A 16,652-nucleotide genomic window follows, 5' to 3' on the forward strand; every position below is an offset into this window, starting at 1 on the left:
TCCCCTGGAGAAACTCTTTTCCTCCCAATGTCTTCCTGTTATAAGAAGAGGAAGCTGTGGTGGCCTACACTTCCCAGATGACAAGCATTTCCTCTTCAGCATTGAGAAGAAAGGGGATCTTTAGTCCACCTTGTACTTTGAAGTTCTGATTTTAGGCTCTGAAGAAAGGCAACAGTTCAGGGTTTGCTTCCCAAACTTCCTTGTCAAGACATCTTCCTCCTCAGTGGCTGCCTTTATCATGAACTTCCAGAACAGAGAGGTTCTGGTCTCATGCCTTCCCTCACCAGCTGAAAAAGGCCAGCACACTCTGTTACACAAGGCAAAAGGCTCCTTAGAACTACCTCAGATAGACAGATATTAGCAAAGCTGGCCTTACGCACATTGATAAGGCACTGCTTGGCTTGTGGCAATCCCCTCAACAATAAGAAGCCCAATTTCTCCCCAGGAAGCAGGACCAGAGCAGGGAGGTGCTCACCTTGATGGGAACTGACAGCTGTCTCGACAACAACCCCACCGGAAGTCATACAAGATCAGGAGATCCCCTAATTTGGGGGAGCTCAAGAATTTCCCTCAAATTTTATCATTGTCCTGCAGAAGCTTCCTTGTTTGGGGCTTTTCAAAGCCCTGTTTATTAAAGCTGCAGCAAAGCATTTACTAGTTGTTTGAGCTGTAGCAAACAAGCCCACCAAAGCTTTGTGCTTCATCTGGCAAGTTCATTGCCACGCTCCTCAGCCTGTGCTCTCTCTCTCTCTAACACACACATACACACACCCCCGTTGTCCATTGTACACGAGCAGCACGTCTCTCAGAAAGGAAATATTAACACATATTTGCATTAGCGAGCCTGCAGGAGACTCAGAATGTTCCAGGCATGTCAGCACATCTCACATGAAAGGCAACATGCAGAACAAAACAACTGCATCATGAGCTTGTGCTCAGCGTGCTGTGTATGTGTGTTATGCACGTACTCCTCAACCTGCCAATGCCCGAGCATGAAACATAGGGCAGGATGGAGGCTCAGAAAAAGGGACACAAGAATAACAATGCTGTAGAAAACTTAACATGGAATGGGAACACATCAGATTTAGGAATATGTGGGTTTGAAATCGGGGTTGTTATTCACAAGTGACTGGGTGGATAGGGATTTCAGCTGGTTTGGGTTGGTGTTAGTAATAATGGTTATGGTTAAAGGCTATAATTAATATTAATGTTTTGGCTTTTGTTGTACAGCACTCAGTAACCTGATGATAGGTGTCCTATAAACAAGTAAATAAACATATATAAAACAAGGAGGGAAAGGTGTGTGTGTGGTTTGTGTGTAGTCAAAGGAAGTCTGGTGTGAAAGACCAAGATTAACAGAGGAATAGGAGAAGCATTCATTACAACTCCTAGTACTAGTTATTTAAAATATAGTACTAACAAAGAAACTGTGGGCCTGACTCTGATCTTACTGCATCTCATTTACATGGGCATAAATCTGGAGTTATCCTGTTCATTTTAAAAGAGTTATCCCATATATAGAGAGGTGGAACTGAGATCAGAAACTGATCCTGGAACAGAAATATGGAGAAAGAGAGAGAGAGCAAATTGCTCAAATACACCTTAAAAGCAATAAATTGCTCCTCAAATAAACCTTGCTCCCAGAAACACTCTCTGTGCTAACCCTCACAGGGACAATTTTGTCCATTTAATTCACAGAAGCTCTCTTAAATTTGGAAGCCTGTAAAGTTGAAGAACGTTAAATAAAAAAAACCCAGCAAGAGTTCTCACCAGGTGAAATTTCCCTTTCTGCACTTTATTTTCATTGCCAATGGGAGTTTCCCAGGAAAGCTGTCATTTCTCTAGCTCCTTCATTGCTTATAAACAATCTCAAAATGTAGCTCAGACCAACGCAATTCCCGTCGGACAAATGCACCCACCACAGACAGAATTCACTGAATTCACTTTCCACTGCATGCATCCGATGAAGTGAGCTGTCGCTCAGGAAAACTCATGCTCAAATAAATTGGTTAGTCTCTAAGGTGCCACAAGTCCTCCTTTTCTTTTCACAGACAGAATGGAGCCAACATCACAACTCTTTGCGAACCCCGCACAAGTTGGCTCACGCCACCTGCACAACGACTCAAAAATACCTGGCAAATGTATAAAGAACCTGATTTCCACATCTTCCTCCCCCTGCCCGTTGATTTAATGAATGTTTTGTCCCCCTTTCCTTTTCTCTTCCCAGGAATAAACCCATCCGATCTCCTGGCTAGGATCATTTCCATCCCCACCCTCCCTTGTATGGAGAAATTGCAGGGAGTTAAGTCACTCTGCATATTAATGAGTTCGCAGGAAGGGCAGCAGGAGCTGTTTTAAAGGAGGACAAGAGGAGGAAAGAGGCAGAGGCAGCTCAGACAAGGCAGCAGCAGCAGCAGCAAGAGAAAGGAATCCAGACGTTCTCAAAGTTCCTGCCCTGGCAACATCAAGCCGGTGAATCAGTGCATCTGCTCAAAGCCCAGAAGCGAAATCCGATTATATAAGTGAGCTATTTCGATACCTGAGGTCTTACCATGAAGCCCCTGACAGCAGCTTTACTTCTGCTGTTCATTGTAATGTGCTTAGCCACTGCAGAAGGTAAGTTAGTTTCTTGTACCTATCCCCCATTTAAACTTCTTTCCAGTGATTTTTTTCCCCCTCAGTATTCTGTGTTTGCTCCTCGAAATACTATAATGAGATTTATTGTTGTCCTCAGTCTGCATGGGGAAGAATTGATATGATGAATCTGATAGTAGCGGAAGGAAGTTCCAAGGCTGTTGTTTTTTAAGGTGTAAATAGTGGTAAAACACAAGGGACAACATTGTGCCCCCAGTTACAGTTCTACAGCCCATTTATTCTGGTATACGGTGTATCTGGGGTAAATGCTCTGAAATCAATGGCGTTACCCCAGATTTGTGCGGTTGAAAGTGTGCAGAATTTAGCTTGATGCAGCATAATGGATCGAACTGAGGGTGAAATTCTGACAGAGATGTTTTCTTGTTTTCCATGAAAATGACGCTTACAAAACTCGGATTTGGTCAGGCTTGGGATAGACCTTCAGAATTTGTGCAAGTAAGAAATTCAGAAGCACAATTTAGAGTCCCCCCAAGTTCTAATTGCGAAAGTAGGGTGAAGACAAAAACCGAGAGCTGTATAAGCTTATTCAACTTTACGACAGACTTTAGCTCTTTCCTTTTGCATTTGTTAAAGCTTAGTTTAATCACAGCAGGTGCACTTTAAAAAATCAACACTAACCACATTGCTGTACTGTGTATATTTACCACAACATTTCCAGTACTTTAATATATATTTCTCAGGGAGTTACTAAACCTTTCTGTGGTAAATCAGGAGGAAAATATTGCCCTTTTCAGCTCAACAACCCCCCAAAGTGTAAATTTTTATAGGTTTTTAAAACATGACTAATCTGTATATTTACATAAGCTAATGAGGAAGGGGGAAATTCAACTGCAATTGGTACACTGTCACTCTGTACACAAATGATAAATACTTTCTCTTGTAGGATCAAAGTGCAAATGCTCAAGAAAGGGTCCTAAGATAAGATTCTCTGCTGTTCAGAAGCTGGAAATCAAACCAAAGTATCCACATTGTAAGGAAAAAATGATCATGTAAGTGTTCATGTATGCTTTCTACTGTGTACCAAGTGAATTGCATCTCCCTGTATTGCAACCTCCTTCTTTGTTTTTTAGAATTTCCTGATATACAAATTTCCAACATGTTAGCCATAAGAAAATATGTAGCTACATGAACAAATCCTATCTGTAGTATGTCAGTAAAGGAGAATCTGCTTAATACTATAAATATCTACAGAATATTGCTTATGATAGTAATTATTAGTTTAACAAACGATGATGGTCAAATTCTACTTTCAGCTGCCCAGATGTAAATCCAGAATGCTAAACTCAGGCTACTGTGGATTTACATGGGGAGTAACAAAGGAGAACAGAATTTGGTCCACAAAAGTTGCGAGTAACGAAGAATCATCCAAATTCATTGGGGCAAATTTTTGCCTCAGTTATACTCATACAATTCCCTTGATTTCCGTGGGGTTGCGTGGGTTATAACTGAAAGTGACATTTTTCTTGCAAAATTCTACTCTCTGTGTAAGCAAATAGCCATGCATTGATTGATCCTGCAATGAAACCTCAACGGAAACAATTGATAAGCTAAAGTCAAAGGGAGCTCTGAAGATTAGATCAGTGGGGTGTATTACAGTTTAAAACAATGGGTTTCAGAGCAGCAGCCGTGTTAGTCTGTATTCGCAAAAAGAAAAGGAGTACTTGTGGCACCTTAGAGACTAACCAATTTATCTGAGCATGAGCTTTCGTGAGCTACAGCTCACTTCATCGGATGCAACAATTAAAACGCTGGCATTGGGGGGAAGGGTGTTAATGTATCTTGTCTTGTATATTGTAAAAGTGTTTGAAAGGCTTTGCCCAAAACACAAACCAGGCTGTGCGCCTGCAAAAGAACCATAGGGTCAGAATAGCTGAAAAGACTTATTTTGCTACTGACTTCGTTGCTCTGCAAGGACAGAAGATGTACAGACACTCGTTTCTCAACCTATGTATTATATCATTTTTTTAACATTAGCTTTAATAATATTTTTAAATCTGTTCTTATTAGCTGCTTGTCAGATCGTCACCAAAAAGGCTAGGCATTGAATATCTTGTAGCATTTGTTCCTTACCAGTTAATGTTACCAAATTTATTTACACTTAGAAAGATGACGTAATATATCACAGTGCAATAGATGTGTATCGTTTCAAAACACAGACTGCTCTCAGTTACACCAATGGAAACTCTGGGTCAAATCCTTTTTTTAGTTACTCTGATTGGGCCCCATCTTGCCTGCTTTGAAGTGAATGGCCAAACTCCCCATTCAATAAGGGCAGAATTGAACCCACTGACTTCAAAGCAGCTACCCCAGATTTACAAGCAGTGTAACCGAAAGCAGGATTTGGAAGTTGCAGGATTTCGCTAACGCAGCCCAGAACATATTTATATTTAGATGATCAATGCTTGAGTAATTTTTTAAAAATATTTAAATTGTAAAAGAGAGGCATGCTGCCCAAGGCAAAGTCAATTCTCAGGTTCCAAACTAGTCATTTGAAATAAACGTGACGAGCAAACGTTTTGAATCAACGACCCTTTGAACTCTCACAGGGGCTTAAATAAACAACACTTTGAATTGTCAGAGAGAAAGGCATCTTTGGCAAAGGGGTAATAATATTTAGAATCCAGATGTCCTCCAGTCAGGAGCGGGGCCCTCTTTCCCAGCCAGCGGGTACAAACAGTCATTTCTATTTTATGTCAATCACCTGGGGCTAACAAAAGGAGCTGAAACATGCAGCAGCATAGAAGGAGTTGGAGAATTTGCTACACCACTCTGTGCAGTGAGAGACTTCAGTCTGTGCCTTGGAGTATGATTGGCTGCTGGAAAGGCAAGCAGCAATCTGCTCTCCCCAAGCAAGATGCCAGCAGAAGCCGGATGGTGAAGTGCTGTCAAGAAAACAATAACAAGCTTTGCCGGGATAAGTCTGTGAGAGACAACTGCTCCTGAGCACTGGAAGTAGGGCCAGACTTGGCAGCCAAGGGGAGAAGGGGAAATTCTGAGCATGAAAAGAACCTCATTAGTGCAACTTCTCATTTTCAATAAGAATGTCAGGAAAACACATAAAATACTTTAGGTTTTGCTAAAATGCCTTGGCAAAAGAATTAGCTTTCAACCTAAGCTCTGATCTTGAGTATAGCTGTGCAAATTTGGAGAACCTCTATTACCTTAAACCAGTAGGAGAACACTTCAGTCTCTCTGGTCTCAATAACAGACCTAAAAGTGGCAATTCTTCAACAAAAAAACTTCAAAAACAGACTCCAACGTGAAGCTGCAGAACTGGAATTAATTTGCAAACTGGATACCATCAGATTAGGCCTGAATAGAGACTGGGAGTGGTTGGGTCATTACAAAACCTAAACTTAATTTCCCCAATACTAATTTCTCCCTACTGTTACTCACACCTTCTTGTCAACTGTCTGTAATAGGCCACTCTCTTACCACTTCAAAAGTTATTTTTCCTCCCTTGGTATCCTGCTGTTAATTGATTTATCTCGTTAGACTGACCTAACACTTGGTAAAGCAACCCCCATCCTTTCATGTATTTATACCTGCTCCAATATTTTCACTCCATGCATCTGATGAAGAGGGTTCTAACCCACGAAAGCTTATGCCTAAATAAATTTCTAAGTCTACAAGGTGCCACAAGGACTCCTTATTTTTTCTATTACCTTGCCTTACTCTGGTTTTGCACCCAAATACTGTAACAAGCTGGCCATTCCTATTCTGTGGAGAGAGAATTTAAGACTTCAGTGGAATTACTCCTGATTTACACCAGTATAAGAGGAGGAGAAGGCAGAGATGCTGTCATTAGTGCTTTTGTAGGGAGTGACTCTTATCTACTTCAGTGTAACTTGAAATCAGTACTAGAGAGAAGTGGGGGACATTGGAACAATTGGAGGGAGCTGTGACCAGAAGCGATTGATACTGTAGTTTCAGTACAAGACACAGAAAAGTCCGATTCCTGTAATGGATTTTTGTGGCTGTTGTTGAGGAAATAAAATCAGTTAATGATTCTCCTCCAACCCTCCCTATAAACCTGACCATTCTCCGGTCTATTTACATGGAAGAAGTGTGTAAACTGTAGGGTGACTGGCAGACGGGAGAATACTGGAATATACTGTTTGGAAGAGATTCACCTAATGACATAAAATATGTAAGTACAACTGGAAAAGTTTGTGAAAGACAGCAAATCCCTGACCCCTTTGTGTTATCTAGACCTGCTCTGAGCAGGGTTAGCCAGCATGGTGGCCAGTACCCAAGCAGCTGGTCTACACTGCCGCTTTTACCATTGCTACCACCAGCTGAGTTGCAGTAGTGGAAGTGTAGACAGCCTGAAAGTGAATTCAGCTAAATATTTGTGAGAAGAATGTTTAATTCATTGACAGAATGGCAAAACTCTCCTTTAATTTCATGGCAGCCAGATCACCCTATTATTAAAAACATAATGAACAAAATTCTGCGCTGATTTATATTCCATCCAGTTCCTATCACTCACAAACATTTGGATACACATATACACACACAAACACACACACACACACACACTATATGCTATATATTGCTCAAAGACTTAAGAACTCTTATTGGTGATAATGGAAACTGCCAACAAAGATAAGAGTTTCTTTATTCTATTTAAAAAGCAGATGGAAACAGTGCAACTTCATAGAACACATCTTATCTTTGTGTACAAGAAGCTTTATGGCTGTATATAGGAGAAGAGATATACCAAAGCTGCTTGGTACAATATGCAGATGATTTTATGCAAAGCTGGACATGCTAGCCCTGATTCTAAAATGTGTTACCCAGCTCAGCCACATGGCTATGTGGTGGCTTGGACCTTCTTCTCTTGTCCCCAATTTGTAGTTGGGCAAAGCAGCCAGGAACCTGATAGATCCAGCCAGCTGAGATTTCCCCTTGACTAAGGAGTTGAGCCATCATAACAGCACTATGCCATTTGGTTACTTTCCCCAACATAGAGAGAATGGACAGGGCAAAGGAATGTAGCTTTAACTATTTTTAGCTGTCAAATGGCCCCTTGAAGCCATAATCAGATGATCATAAATTAGGGAAGTGGACCAATCCCCATCCAACCTCATAATCCTAGGGGCCGGCAAAGATACTATACAGCTACCTTTGGTCCCTTGGGGTACACCCCTAATCCCAGAGTGACACAAATATGCAGGAAGCCACTCAGCATCAGACTTGTTGCAAAACTGTCTTTGAAGCGGATGCTATAAAATATGCAGAATGACCGCCAGCTGAGATTAACCAAGCTCTCAGCAGCTGTCTCAACTTCCTGGCCTACTTAAAAAGGCAATCTACTCAGAGTGGTTCAGCGTACTTAAAGAGGCAATGCACATCTCTCTCTCTCTCTCACACACACACACGCACACACAGGGGGTGTGTCTCTGTCTCTGTCTGCCATGCTGTCTCCCCTCCCTCCATTCCTGCTGCCTTGTAAAGTGTGAGGCTACATTAACAACAATGTGTTAACCCTCGAGGGCTCAGCCGAGTTCTAGTTCATCATTTAGCAGTAAGGCATTCCCTGGGAAATATCCCACCCTCTGACTCCACCCCTCAACCAAGCTTCACAATCATCATTGCTTTTTCCAGTATTAAATTGTTTTTTTAAAACGTGTACTCTGTATACGTATATATAATATAGTCTTTTGTCTGGTGAAAAAAATTTCCCTGGAACCTAACCCCCACTATTTACATTAACTCTTATGGGGAAATTGGATTTGCTTAACATCGTTTTGCTTAAAGTTGCATTTTTCAGGAACATAACTACAACGTTAAGCGAGGAGTTACTGTATGAGGAGAGTGTCTGTATGTTGTAGCATTGATTCCCCTCCCCCAGCATGCACACAGACCCTTAACACCTTTTCCCGCCCCTATTGTTCATGCTTCTGATACAAGTGATTTGATGTCTTGTGCTTTTGCAGCATTAGTTTGCCTTTTACTGAGAGCAGAACTAAGCAAAGCCAGAATTCAGCCCCCATTCTTTGACTAGTCAGTGAAAGACATACTCAGACCCTGGGCCAGCCCTGTGGAGCTCCAACCAAGAATTCAGTCCAGTAGCCAGAGCTGAAGAAAAGGCCACGTTTCAACCCGCTCTCTCTGTCCTTTGTCTGAATTTTGCATTGTGGTATCCCTTGCTGATTTGTAGACTGGGTAAAAAAAAAAGGTACAAAAAGGTATTTTCATCCAAAAATGGGCCCCTTTTTCAAAAATGAAATTTTTGTGAAAAGTTCTCAACAATCTCAGAATTTTCTATTTTCCTGGAATTTTTTTAACAGAAATTTTTACCAACTTAATATTCTAAATTGTTTTTTGAAATGTTTTAGTTTAACCAAAACTGTGGTTCCATACTAAAAACCAGGTTTCTAGAAAATGAACATTTTGGATAAAAAATGTGGTAAAAACATAACAGAAAAAGTTGCCAGAAGTGGAAAATGGAACCATTTTGAATCCTTAGAACTAAAAGCAACTTTGAAATTTAAAATGTTTTTATGAAGTTATTTTCCCATTTCTAGACCAGTTCCGCTGGTTTGTCAGTGAAAGCATGACATCACCTGGATCATGATAGACCATTAATTAACCAGCATTAAATGGTTGACACTCAAACAAAGGACAGAGTAGGAGGAAACCAGAAGGGCAAGGAAGTAAATCGGCCATGTGTTGCCTCCTTGCCCAGTATTATTTCCAGGATGAGGTGCCTTTCAGTGTCTTTTTTCCAGTCCTTGTGTGGTTCCTCTCCAGTGCAGCTATGGGCAAGTTTGAGTGGATCGGACAGCACGCTGATAAAGCTAGAGATGGTCCCAGGTTACTTCTGTCTTCCTTGCGCCCCAGGCTAGACCCTTTTGGGTCTCCAGAAGCTTGCAAAGCACACAAGTACTGCTAATGAAAGCATTACTGCATACAAAGTCAGTGATCCAGGTCTAATCCTTATTCTTCCAAGTAGCATTTGCACGTGCTAGAATTACTTGTCTGAGTAAAGGTTTGCAGGACTGGGCCCTAATTGACCATGTTATTTAAATGAGTTATTAAACCCCAATATAAATGTTCGATAGAGGGTAGAGTACAACTGTTGATTAAAAATTATGGGCAGCTCAGCTGGTGTAAATTGGCCTAACTCCATTGGGGACCATGGAGCTACACCAGCAATTTTATTATTGCAAATTCAAATTTTACCATGGAACATAGTGGCTTGTTATCCTCTCAGTGCACATGTGCAACTCTCATTAACGTGAATGAAATACCTAGCGCAAGAGAGAGCCAGTTGGGTTTTTATGAAATGTTCACAGTGACCATTGTGAGTTATTCAAGGTCTTTCTGTAGTGATCATTCCTCTTCCATTTCAGTGTAACTATGCAGTCACGGTTCAGAGGAGGACAGCAGCACTGCTTACATCCCAAACTCCAAAGCACAAAGAGATTAGTTAAGTGGTACACAATATGGAAGGAGAAACGCAGGTGAGTATTAATTTCACTCAGCAAAAGATGCTCCTGTTTTCTCTGGGATAAAAAGTGATGTCCTTATAGGTAACCAAATTTGTTCCTTTTGGGAAATAACGTACCTTTCTTGCTTGAGTGCTTGAGACATGGCAGCACAGAACAATTAGGTGTAATAGTCCAAATGGCTCTCTCCCTCTCTGGAATATGGCACAAATACTAATTAGACTGAAATGGCTACGACTCTCCTCAATAAAATGCTACAGATAGCCCATTAGTTTAGCTGCTTCTGGATCTATTTTTTTTTTTACACATCACAGCTTGAAGGTGAGAAATGCGGTGCAAGGTTAGATACTATTAAGATCTTGAGATTACTGTCTAAATGCCTACAGTAAAATTCTCATACCCTAAACAATCAATTCAATGCAATCGATTTATTTGATAAAACCTACAAATTACATCTGTAAATAGAAAAATAATATAACCAGCTCGGACTGCAGTTTATTCCTAGTTTATTCCTGTGAATGCAGTGTATTCCTAGGGATAGGCTGCTCTGAGAATAAACAGTAATACTTTGCACTTGAACCATACTTTTTATCTGATGTTTTCAACGTTTGTTAGACCTTATCGCCTCCAAATCAGAGATGAGGAAGCCAAAGCAAATAAAGGCTAAGTTACTTGCCTAGGGTCAAACACAAAGTCGGTGGCAGAGATGGGAACAGAAACCAGGTCTCCTGAGTTCAGGTCCCATGCTCTAAGCACTAGGAAACACTACCACCCTATATTTGATTACCCAGATTTTAGCACATTTTCACCAAGCTGTAATTTCATGATATAACTCTCTATGGCTTGATTGCAGGATGCAATGCTACCTTTCCCCTGCCAACCTGGCCTTTACACAAGCTGAGCCATCAGTGATAAACAGAAAAGAAACACAGACATAAATGAACACCAGATTTAAAATGGATTATGTTGTCTGTGTAAATAATTAAGAATTAGTTGAAATCATGATGATGTCAGAAGCAGGGAAGAAGGGGCTAGATTTAGCCCTGGAATACACTGTCAGGGCACATGTGCCCCGTGGCTGCAGATCCATCAGGAAGGATGCTGTGATGGCTAAAGGTTCCTGCCACTCCTCTGCCCTCCAAGTGGATGGTTGTTGGTTGCACAGCCCTGGAAGTGGGCAGCACTGGCCTATGGAGGGGAGCATTGCTAGGTTGGACACAGAGTGCACTGAATGAAACTCAACACAACTTAGAGAATCAACTCCAGGAGAATCTCCAGAGAGTAGCGGTGTTTAGAGCGGCTCTGGGTTCTTCCTCCTGCCCTCCCTCCACCAAGGAAATTTTTGAAGAAAATGAAAAAATTTTTCTTTTTGCCAACATTTTCCACATTTTCAGCCAAAGAAGTCAAAACCCAAAAGATTTTGGCCAAAAACCAAAAGATTTGGCTGAAAACATGGATTTTAGCTGAAATATTATGACAAAAAATGAAATTTTCCACAGCAAGCAGATACCTTTTACAAAAAAAAAATTTCATTGCGATGAAAACATACGTTTCCATCCAAAAACAGCTTTGATGGTAAAATTTTCCACCAGCCCTAGTGGTCTACAAAGCTTGCCTGGGGATAATCTGAGGATGAGGTAAATGTAAGCTGCCACTACCAGCGGCAGCAGGATTCATAGATTCATAGATATTAAGGTCAGAAGGGACCATTATGATCATCTAGTCCGACCTCCTGCACAATGCAGGCCACAGAATCTCACCCACCCACTCCTACAAAAAACCTCTCACCTATGTCTGAGCTATTGAAGTCCTCAAATCATGGTTTAAAGACTTCAAGGAGCAGAGAATCCTCCAGCAAGTGACCCGTGTCCCATGCTACAGAGGAAGGCAAAAAACCTCCAGGGCCTCTTCCAATCTGCCCTGGAGGAAGATTCCTTCCCAACCACAAATATGGCGATCAACTAAACCCTGAGCATATGGGCAAGATTCACCAGCCAGATACCCAGGAAAGAATTTTCTGTAGTAACTCAGATCCCACCCCATCTAACATCCCATCACAGGCTATTGGGCCTATTTACCATGAATATTTAAAGATCAGTTAATTAAGTGAGCCCAACTGCAGGAGTATAGAGAGAAGCAACAGGAGCAGACAAACTTCTCAGAAACCAAAAGCCTGATTTAATCCGAGCCTCCCTTGTAATAAAAGTTTAGGGAAGAGACAAAATATGTGATGTTTGGAACCCAGTGCCATTGCCATCAAAGTCAAAGAGGGTTTTGCTAATGACTTCAGTGGGAGCTGGATTAAGCCCATCGAATGTTTTTTCATGAGGTGTCAGTGGTTTTTAAAGTCAAATGTAGTGTAAAAATGAATTCCTGCGTTCCCAAAATATCTCTGGGGCGAATTATAACCATGCCACTGTAGATTGTTTTAATCTGTGGAGACTGCATGCCTGGAATGTTTCAGCAATATTACAGAGGGAAAGTTAATTAATTCTTCTTTTAAATATTTAGACTAGCAACATATTTTTCATATATTAGCTTGTATTTTTCCCAGGGCAAAAAACCATGTTGTTGGATGTGGATTCCCTCATTTAAAATGTCCTACTAATCCTTTCAGTGGTAGATTTGACCACTATCAGTGCATTCAAGAAAGGAAGAAGGGTGGCAAATTAGGACCAAATTCTGCTTTCAGTTGTGCCAATACAACGGATTCTGCTGAAGTTAGTGACATTCCTCCTGATTTCCACCAGTGTAAATGAGTGCAGAATTTGGCTCCTAGTGGTTACTCACCCGGATGGTGGGGAAGGTTTTAACTGTAATCAAAATGACTTAAATACCTAGCTCTCTGTTTTTATTTCCCAGGGTTTATGAAGAATAAGAGGAAAACTCTTGGTAAAAGGAACTGAATTTGTTTGGCTGACTTAAGGAATGGACTCTGCAAAGAATATTTCTCTCTCACAGACATAAGACACAAATTCTATATTATTATAAAGCACTTTTTACCAAGGGTCAGTTTTTACATTTTATAGCTGTGTGCGGAAGGCTCCCAGATTTGTCTCTTGCACACTTCAAATTTCATACCTGTCTGCTTTATACTGAGATTGTGAAAACTCGTGCTTTTCATTTTAAATAAATGCTTTTTTTGTATTCATTCATACATCACTATGATTACAATCGAGCTTTATAAGCTCATTAGACAAACAATATTTATAGCGGTATTATATAATGGTGTCCCTTATCCTTTTGTATTGGGAAAGCTTTAGTGGTGTGCTTAGGGTTTCTAGTAATGTTGTCCAACTATGGTGGAAGCTGCACAATGTAGGGACTGAGGAACAGCTTGCTGTGTAACATGCCACTGAAGTATCATGGCATATATAGCTGCAGAGATGAGGTTCCTTAGTGGCTTGTCAAATGGCTACGAACATCATTTTGTATCTGTTCTTTAATGAAACAGGGTCTTGCTGAAAGGTGAAATGTATTAACATACCCCCACTTAATGTTTTACATATACTAGAAAACATTTCTAGAGCAGTTTTATTACTAAGAATGTGTTTGATCTTTTTTCACCTGAGGTTCTTGTGAAAAGTTTGCAGCTTCATCAGTTTTCAGATATTTTAATTTTCAAGAATATTGTATATGATTTTGTAGATTTGTAGCAAAAATCTTTGAAAGGTATCTTTTTATGAAAGATTGGAGAGGGCAAACATATAAAATAAATATATATGTTTTGGTCACAAAGCAACATATTCATAATTTTGAATGTAATACTTAAATATTAAGCAGTGCTTTCCTCTTCTGAAAAATAAAATAACAAAACTACCTTTTCATGTGTAAATATACTACAGGGAGTCTCCCTATATTATCTTTCTGTATAATGTATTGTACTGCTAAATTATCATCTGCTATTTAAATGTTTGAAATATTTAGAAAGTTGCATGCAGATTTCATATTTCTTTCTAAAAACAAATGGAAAAATAAGTAATAAAATGTATTTAAACATGCCAAAGGCTGTTTTTCAATTTCATTAAGACACTGTGAAACTCAGTCCACTTCTTATGTTTTTCAACGTTAGTGAAAGAAACTTCAGATACAAAGCAGCAGTGGATATCCTGAGAATGTCATTTATGGCCAATTCAGTTCTCACTGACCTCAGTAGAAATTGGACTGGACCTTAAATCTAGAGAACCTGCCTATGTGAAAATGATATACATTCCCAGTGCAGTGGATGTGAAGGCCTTTGTGGGTGTTATGTTTAATACTACTAGGGGTTGCAGGGTAAAGCACCCAAGTTCAGGAAATAGTGTACAATAAAGTAAAAATAGTGTACAATAAAGTAAAATGGGTTTCTTCTAATAGTAAAATAAGATCATCGTGAAATCCACATGCCACTGAAGTGTGATGTCAGTGATATTTGTGATACTTACAAAATATCAATCATCCACAGTACAGCCTAATGTTTTATTACACACAGGGCCAAATACTGCTTGATTTTCTCATTTATTTATTTAAATCAGTCGGACTCACATGTGCAAGGTGAGTAGGATTTAACTCACTAGGCAATCTATAACCTTTGTATTTCCTGACTTTAGGAGTGAAAGCCTGCCCATTGAAATCAAGAAACAGGATTTTACCTCAGGTGTTTAAAGTTGATAACATGAACATAAATGTTTGGCATGTAATATATTTGTCTTCACTCAATACACGCTGTAGACACAAGCATGTACATAACAAATGAACATACTAGTATAACAGACAACCTGAGTACATTCGTATGACTAACAATGTCTATGTAATTTGAGGACTTGAATCCTTATTATTTTACAGTCAATTATAGAGCTTATGAGAAATGTCTAATTAGCAGCATTGCGAGCTGGTATCCTCCACTGAAAGTACTATTATTGCATGAGCAAATGCAAGGGACATTTACCTTGCCATCTTTCTATTTTCACCAATGCACCCTACCACTAAACCATCTGACTTTTTGTAAATCTGGTGCAAACCGATTTTTCCTCCACTAGTTTCAATGACACTGGGAGTTTTTCCATGTTGTAGTGGAAAAGCAACTGCCCCACATCTGGCTCGGGCCATGTCCCAGATGTTGGCAGCCAAGGGGACGCCAGATCTACTAACGGTCAAGCTGCACTGTGGTGCCAGAGTGGCACATGGCAGCTGGAGTGCAGGGTGGGATCTGGTCCACTGCCTGGAATGTTTTGTGCAGTTGATGAAAAATAGTTGGCTTTTATGTAAAATAAAATGGGCTGGCTTAGGCAACTTGTCACTAACACACCATCCATCTTTAGCCACCACAGTGTGTTCAGTAGAGCAGCCACAGCTAATGATGACAATGAGATAGGCATCTGCTTCTCCAGCACATGCCCCAAACATGTAACTTTATTTGTAGACTAAGAGAATGTGTGTTCTAAATGGTCTCCATTACATTAAACTGGGTAACTTGATGGAAATCTGACGACACAAATCTAAGGCTATGTCTACATTACAGCTTATGTTGGCATAATTTATGTCGCTCAGGGGTGTGAATAAACCACCCCCCTGAGAGACATATGTTATGGTGACATAGACGCTCGTGAGTGCAGCGCTCTGTTGGCTGGAGAGCTTCTATCACCGACATCCCTTCTGCCGTTCGCGGAGGTGGTTTTATTATGCCCACGGGAGAGCTCTCTCCCATCGGCATAGAACGTCTTCACCAGATTCGCTCTTGGTACAGCTATGCCGCTGCACATGTAGACATATGCCTAGACCCTTATCCTCTTCTTTGCCTTTAACCTCAGCAGCAGCCAAGGGCAAAGAGTTTCAGGGTATCTCTGCACCTCAGCAGAACAATTTCCACACAGAGCATCAAGGTTGTCAATGAAGCTGGGCTGTGGTTGATTTGATTCTCTTGTTCATACTGCAGCTGTTAAAAATATGAGTTTTCTACAACCTGGGTTGAACGAAGAGCAGACTTAACAGTGCACTGTTCCGCAAAAAGAAAATGTGTAAGCCAGACTGTAACCTTATAATAACTGTAAAGTCAGCACTAGTTCAAATACATCCAAATCACATGGTGTCTTTAAATAGTCTCTCTTTCCATTCCTTCTTTTCTGTATCTAACTGCTTTCAACAAAGATTGTGCATAACTCTCTTCCAAAAATGCCTCTCTATGAGATAACCAAGCAAATGCCTGTTTTAGCCAAAGGGCCTGGTCAGTTTCAGATAGAAGAAAATAAGTTGGGTGCTTCCTGATGCCAACTTCAGCAGAGAAGGGTGTCTGCTCTCATTGCAATGTAGGATGAATGAGAGTATGGTGCTCAGCATGTTTTGCAAATACTAGAGGAAGATGCTTTCCTTTCTCAAATCTACTTTTGGCATGTAGCTATCCCTATGACTGCTTAGCCCACATGCTCTCAGTTGGAGACCTTCCACTCAGTGCCAATGGTAGTAGCTTTCTAAAAAAACCGGATGATTTACCCAGTTCAGTTCATAATCTAAATGCAAAACAATTATCTTTAAACACAAGCCCTCGGAAATGCTATATTTTTA

The 16,652-nt window shown here is 40.4% G+C and overlaps 1 protein-coding gene across 1 annotated transcript; it reads left to right on the plus strand.

Annotated features, from left to right (window-relative positions):
- The first annotated feature begins 2,277 nt into the window (after positions 1–2,277).
- CXCL14 (C-X-C motif chemokine ligand 14) lies at positions 2,278–13,792 on the plus strand. The gene is made up of 4 exons (XM_074960421.1): positions 2,278–2,616; positions 3,539–3,644; positions 10,017–10,127; positions 12,975–13,792. The coding sequence occupies exons 1-4, from the start codon at positions 2,553–2,555 to the stop codon at positions 12,988–12,990; spliced, it is 297 nt and encodes a 98-aa protein (XP_074816522.1). The 5' UTR covers positions 2,278–2,552; the 3' UTR covers positions 12,991–13,792.
- Positions 13,793–16,652: the final 2,860 nt, after the last annotated feature.

The sequence above is a fragment of the Natator depressus genome, chromosome 8, assembly GCF_965152275.1.
Source record: "Natator depressus isolate rNatDep1 chromosome 8, rNatDep2.hap1, whole genome shotgun sequence".
Taxonomy (NCBI): domain Eukaryota; kingdom Metazoa; phylum Chordata; order Testudines; family Cheloniidae; genus Natator; species Natator depressus.